Source organism: Lupinus angustifolius, chromosome LG19 (genome assembly GCF_001865875.1).
Source record: "Lupinus angustifolius cultivar Tanjil chromosome LG19, LupAngTanjil_v1.0, whole genome shotgun sequence".
In the NCBI taxonomy this organism is placed as follows: Eukaryota; Viridiplantae; Streptophyta; class Magnoliopsida; order Fabales; family Fabaceae; genus Lupinus; species Lupinus angustifolius.
Window position 1 is genome coordinate 3,774,517 of NC_032027.1, and position 5,656 is coordinate 3,780,172.

The following is a 5,656-nucleotide window of genomic DNA, read 5'->3' on the forward strand; positions in this document are numbered from 1 at the left end:
ATTCATAAAACCAACTCTCTTTGAATCAAACTTATATTTATATACAATCCAAGATCAATATTTCTCATATTCTTATATACTTTACCTAACTTAATGGTAGGTTATTATCCATATTTCTCATATTCTTAGATACTTTACCTGACTTAATGGTAGGTTATTTTGGCTGGAATTTCATTTCCAGTTGTGTCTCATACAATTTTTGGATAGTTGGGTGTACAACATTTATTCTAATTCATTTGATGAATTAAACCCAATTTATTTTCTCTAGGTCTCGTTGCAGTAGGTTTAATCCAACTAAATAAAAGTTGGATATAACAATTATCACATCATGCGTTATCAGTATAAGCAAGATTATCATACTTTGACAATCCTTTACCTATTGATATTAATCTTGAATGGTGATATTAATTGAAGAAAAAAAAACTTTATATTTACATATATCTATAAAACTTAAAATAACTACATTGGAATAATTTTTGTTGCCTATTTTACCCTTCATAATTTCTAACTTTATATGTTTCTATAAATTATATTTCTCAATATAATATTTTGGTTTTTTCTAACTGCCACATCAGTTTTTTTTCAACCCCTCCCCCATTTCACTTTTTAACTACCGGGTACAATATAGCTTATCTATAACTAACATGTTGGCAGTTATCCGTGTCTGTCGACCCACATTTTTACTTTTTAGTATTGAATATTTAATTTTTATATATTTCATTTTAAATAATTATATCACTTTTTTTGTACATGATATTATAATTTTTTGATAAAAATATAAAAATAAATTGTGATATTATTAAAAATACATTGGTAGTTTGATATATTTAGTGGATGTAACTTCCTCTAACATTCATTTATATTTTTTATTGTATGGAAAAATGTTGTAATAATTATTAATTATAAGGGCAAAATAGGTAATTGAAAATTATACCATGTAGGTAGTTATAATATGTTTTGGCTTTATATATAGTATAGAAGTATAAATAGATAATATTCTTTAATTTATACTACTTAACAAAGCAAAAAAAACATATAACAAATGTTCACTTCATTCAGTTTACTTAGTTTTTAAAATTGCAGTTTTTTAAAACTGTCATGTTTACTTTGAATGTGGATGCAGTTTTAGTTTTACACACATTCTGCAACATACAAAGAAGAATAGAAGTAGCCTCTTATATCTTCTACTATATATATATTCCTCTCATTCACTCTTCCTCATTCAATTTTTCCTCATTACTATCATGCCTTTAATCATCTCACCATTTTCCCCATTTGTTTCAATGTGGACATCAAAACCATGACCTATTGTTTATGATATATATCAATCAGCTTTGACTAATATACCAACTATTATGTGTGCAACACGCTAGAAGCAAATGATTTTTTATTGATTCTTTTTCTTTGAGTAATGGTGGTGATGAATTGCTTCGAGTTCATCATTCTGGTAAGTCATACATTTGTTAGATTAATTTAATAATCGATGTGGTCCATGTGCTTGAAAGTTACTAATCTGAATAAAAGTGCCTAATATGATGATGGTTGACAATTAACTGATCAGATTAGTATGGGGTTTTGTTAATTCCCTCCCCTCTCACTTCATAGGCAGTTTCCTCTATGGTGGAGGAGTTATTTTCTCGGATAAACTCCCGATAACTCCTCCAAACCCCTTCTATAACCAGGGACTGATGCATTAGAATATGAGATAGCAATTTTCATTCTGATCTCATCTTATTCATTTCTATCTTACGAATAGAAACACAAAGTAAGATTAAGAGAGATCTTGGGTTGCATAAAAGAAAGTGCAGTACAGTGTTATAAAGTGGAAGGAAGGAAACTGAGTTTCTAATCATCAAGGAACTCATAAAGGGAAGGCAGAGGGGTGACAATAAAAGGCAACCAAAAAGAGCAGTACCATGTAGCACCAAGAAAGAACACCAGAAAGCGAAATAGCAATGGAACCAGGTATTCCTTAACTTTATTTTATCACATGTGAATGTCATAATGTCAAGGTCCTAAATAAAGGGTTCTTATGAACCATTAAAGGCTCATGAAATCGTTTATCCAAAGATTAACAAATGGTATCAGAGCTTGGTTAGGACATTATGACATTTCTTGTATCTCTGGAATTAATTGGTGTATGCATGGCTTTATGTGTAAACAAAATTTTGTGAATGATTTTGTGCGAAGAATCATGAATCTATAAGTCATTTCCATGTCTGACCACCTCGCTTAGGCGAGGGAGAAATAGTGAACATCAAGTTTTTTTTGTCTTGAAATAGCGCTTGGGCGAGGATCCCTCGCTTAGGCGAGATCCCTCGCTTGGGCGAGGGAGAAACAATGAAAATTATGGTTTAATTGTTTATAATGGTATTTTACACTTAAAATTATGAAGCATATTATGATCACCCAAAGGTGGATCATTGCTTGTAATTAAGATTATGATGCCATAAGGATAATAAATTGGGTTTGTTCATTAATTATAATGCATATCTTGATCACCCAAAGGTGGATTATTGCATGTATTTAGTGACATTAAAGTTTTAAAAATACTTGTTTGTGCTCGTTTATACAAAGATAACATGCATGTTTAAGGAGTATGATTAATTACCCATTAAAGAATAATATTAGGCATCATTAATGAAGGTTTAATGCATTTAAATTTTATCCAAAGATAAATTAAGTGTATGAATAAAAGTATAGTTTGAATCCATAAAGGTTTATTCAAAGCATTAAAAAGTAAGCATGTCTTGTTTCAGCTTCATTCAATGCTTTCGCCTTAGGCAACAGATGTGTCAAGTTCAATGGACTGAATTATGTTGATTTGTCTGAACAGATCCAGTCCTCACTATGTGTAATGGAGTTGGACTTGGCTATCATTATGGATAGTGAACCAACCATAACTGAGACCAGCTCGGAGGCAGACAAGACTCTTTTTTAGGCTTGGGAGCGGTCAAACAGGTTGAGTCTTAGCTCGATGAGAATGTCAATCTCTGACAATGCCAAGCCATCTATGCCTAAGACAAATAATGCAAGGGAATTTATGAGAATGATCAAGGATTACTCCCAATCAGACATTACTGATAAGTCTATGGTGGAAAACCTCATGACAGAGCTGATGACCAAGAAGTTTGATTGGTCGCAGCCCATTCATGATCATGTAACCAGTATGGCAAATCTGACTGCAAAAATGAAAGGTATGGGAATGGAGGTGATAGAAGCATTCTTAGTACAGTTCATCATTAACTCCCTTCCTATTGAGTTTGGCCAATTACAGGTGAACTACAACACCATAAAGGAAAAATGGAATATTCAGGAAGTAAAGGCCATGCTCGTTCACGAGGAGGGGAGGCTAAAGAAAATTAAGAATGACTCAATTCATGTTAGATTAATTTAATAATCAATGTGATCCATGTGCTTGAAAGTTACTAATCTGAATGAAAGTGTTTAATGTGATGATGGTTGGAAATTAAAATGATCAGATTAGTGGAGGTTTTGTTAACTCCTTCCCCTCTCACTTCATGGGAAGTTTCCTATATGTTAACTTCCTCAACTGATGCATTTAATTAAAGAGTGTGTGGCAATTCAATGTAGACACACATAAGGAATTCATTTCTATTCTTAAGAATAGAAACTAAAAGCAAGAATAAGATATAGATCTTGGTTTTGCATAAAAGAATAATCCAGTGCATTGTTATAGTGTAGAAGGAAGGAAACTGAGTTTCTAATCATCAAGAAAAACTCATAAGGGAAGGAGGAGAGGTGAAAACAAAAGGCAACCAGAAAGTGCAATATCTAAGAAAGCACCAACAAAGAATAGCAATGGAACCAGATAATCCTTAACCATTATTTATCACATGTAAATGTCATAATGTCAAGATCCTAAATTAAGGGTTCTTGTGAACCATTAAAGGCTCAATGTAAAGTTTCTCTAAAAGTTTTGAATTGTCTAACAATTGGTATCAGAGCGCAAGGTTAGGGACATTATGACATTTCTTGAATTTACGAAATTGATTGATGTATGCATGACGAAAATCGGTGCATGCGGAGAACCATGAATCTGCGAACGTTTCCATAACTGATAACCTCGCTTGGGCGAGTCTCTCTCGCTCAGGCGAGAGTGAAAAAGTAACGAAAATTTTTGGTCCTGAATTAGCGCTTAAGCGATGACCTCTCGCTTGAGCGAGGCTTTCTCTCGCTTGGGCGAGAGAGAAACAGTAATGATTAATTACCCATTAAAGTATAAAATTAGGCATCATTAATGATGGTTTAATGCATTTAAATTTTATCCAAAGATAAATTAAGTGCATGAATAAGAGTATAGTTTGAATCCATAAAGTTGATTGGGCATTCTGTTTTTAATTTGTATAAACACTCGTACTATTTCGGTTCTGGTACATTAATGAATGGTTTATATTGCTTCAATCTTGATTTTAAATTTAAGGAATCTTTATTTAATGTTGAGCATGATGTTAGTAGCAAGCTTAAAAGTTTTAATAAGAATTCTGCTTACTTGTGGCATCAAAGATTAGGCCATATATCCAAAGAAAGGATAATGAGGTTAACGAAAAATGAGATTTTGCCTCATTTGGATTATGGCAATTGGGATGTTTGTTTAGATTGTATTAAAGGAAAACAAACTAAACACATATCAAAGAACCCAGCCACAAGAAATAGCAAACTTCTTGAATTGATACACACGGATATTTGTGGTCCATTTGATGTTCCATCTTGGGGTGTTGAAAAGTACTTCATCGTTTTTATAGACGATTCCTCACGTTATTGTTACCTATATTTGTTGCATGAAAAATCTCAATCAATAAATGTCCTAAAGGTATTTATTGACGAGGTTGAAAGGCAACTTGAAAAGAAGGTTAAGGTTGTGAGGTCTGATAGAGGTGGTGAATATTATGGAAAGTATAATGAGAATGGACAATGTCCAGGACCATTTGCAAAGTTTCTCGAAAGTCGAGGCATATGTGCTCAATACACTATGCTTTACACACCGCAACAGAATGGTGTGGCTGAAAGGCGGAACCGTACTCTAATGGAGATGGTTAGGACAATGTTGATTCATTGTAATGTACCTTTATCATTGTGGAAGTACACATTAAGGACCGTTGTGTATCTACTGAATAGGGTTCCTAGTAAAGCAGTTCCTAAAACTCCCTATGAGTTATGTACTGGTAGGAAACTCAGTTTGAGACATCTCCATGTTTGGGGTTGTCCAGCATAAGTAAAGATGTACAACCCACATGAAAAGAAACTTGATGCAAGAACTATTAGTGGTTTCTTCATTGCCTATCCAGAAAAGTCAAAAGGGTACAAATTTAATTGTCCTAACCATAGTACGAGAATGGTTGAATCTGGAAATGCTAGGTTCATTGAGAATAGTCAAACCAATGGAAGTGATAAATCACGAAAGGTGAATATTATTAAGACTTATGATAAACCTTCTTCACCAAAGGTGTCTCCTCAAGATGTTGTTCCTCTGGTTATATTACGGTCAAATAACCCATAGAGACAACAAGATAATATCCAAAATCCACAGGATGAAATAATAGTTAATGAACCAATTAATGGAGTCATTAATGATCTAGTGATGGAAGAATCACAAGAAATAGCATTAAGAAGGTCTAGAAGGCAAAGAAGACCA

The 5,656-nt window shown here is 33.2% G+C and overlaps 1 protein-coding gene across 1 annotated transcript; it reads left to right on the forward strand.

Annotated features, from left to right (window-relative positions):
• LOC109333916 lies at window positions 2,978-5,236 on the forward strand. The gene is made up of 2 exons (XM_019569497.1): window positions 2,978-3,382; window positions 4,835-5,236. Exons 1-2 carry the CDS (start codon window positions 2,978-2,980, stop codon window positions 5,234-5,236), a joined length of 807 nt encoding a protein of 268 aa, XP_019425042.1.

What these genes read in the sequence shown, in the direction of transcription:
- LOC109333916 (XM_019569497.1), top strand. Translation starts at nt 2,978, where the DNA reads ATGAGAATGTCAATCTCTGACAATGCCAAGCCATCTATGCCTAAGACA. An exon ending in TTAAGAATGACTCAATTCAT is followed by an intron (nt 3,383 to 4,834) that starts GTTAGATTAATT and finishes AATGTCCTAAAG; the next exon opens with GTATTTATTGACGAGGTTGA.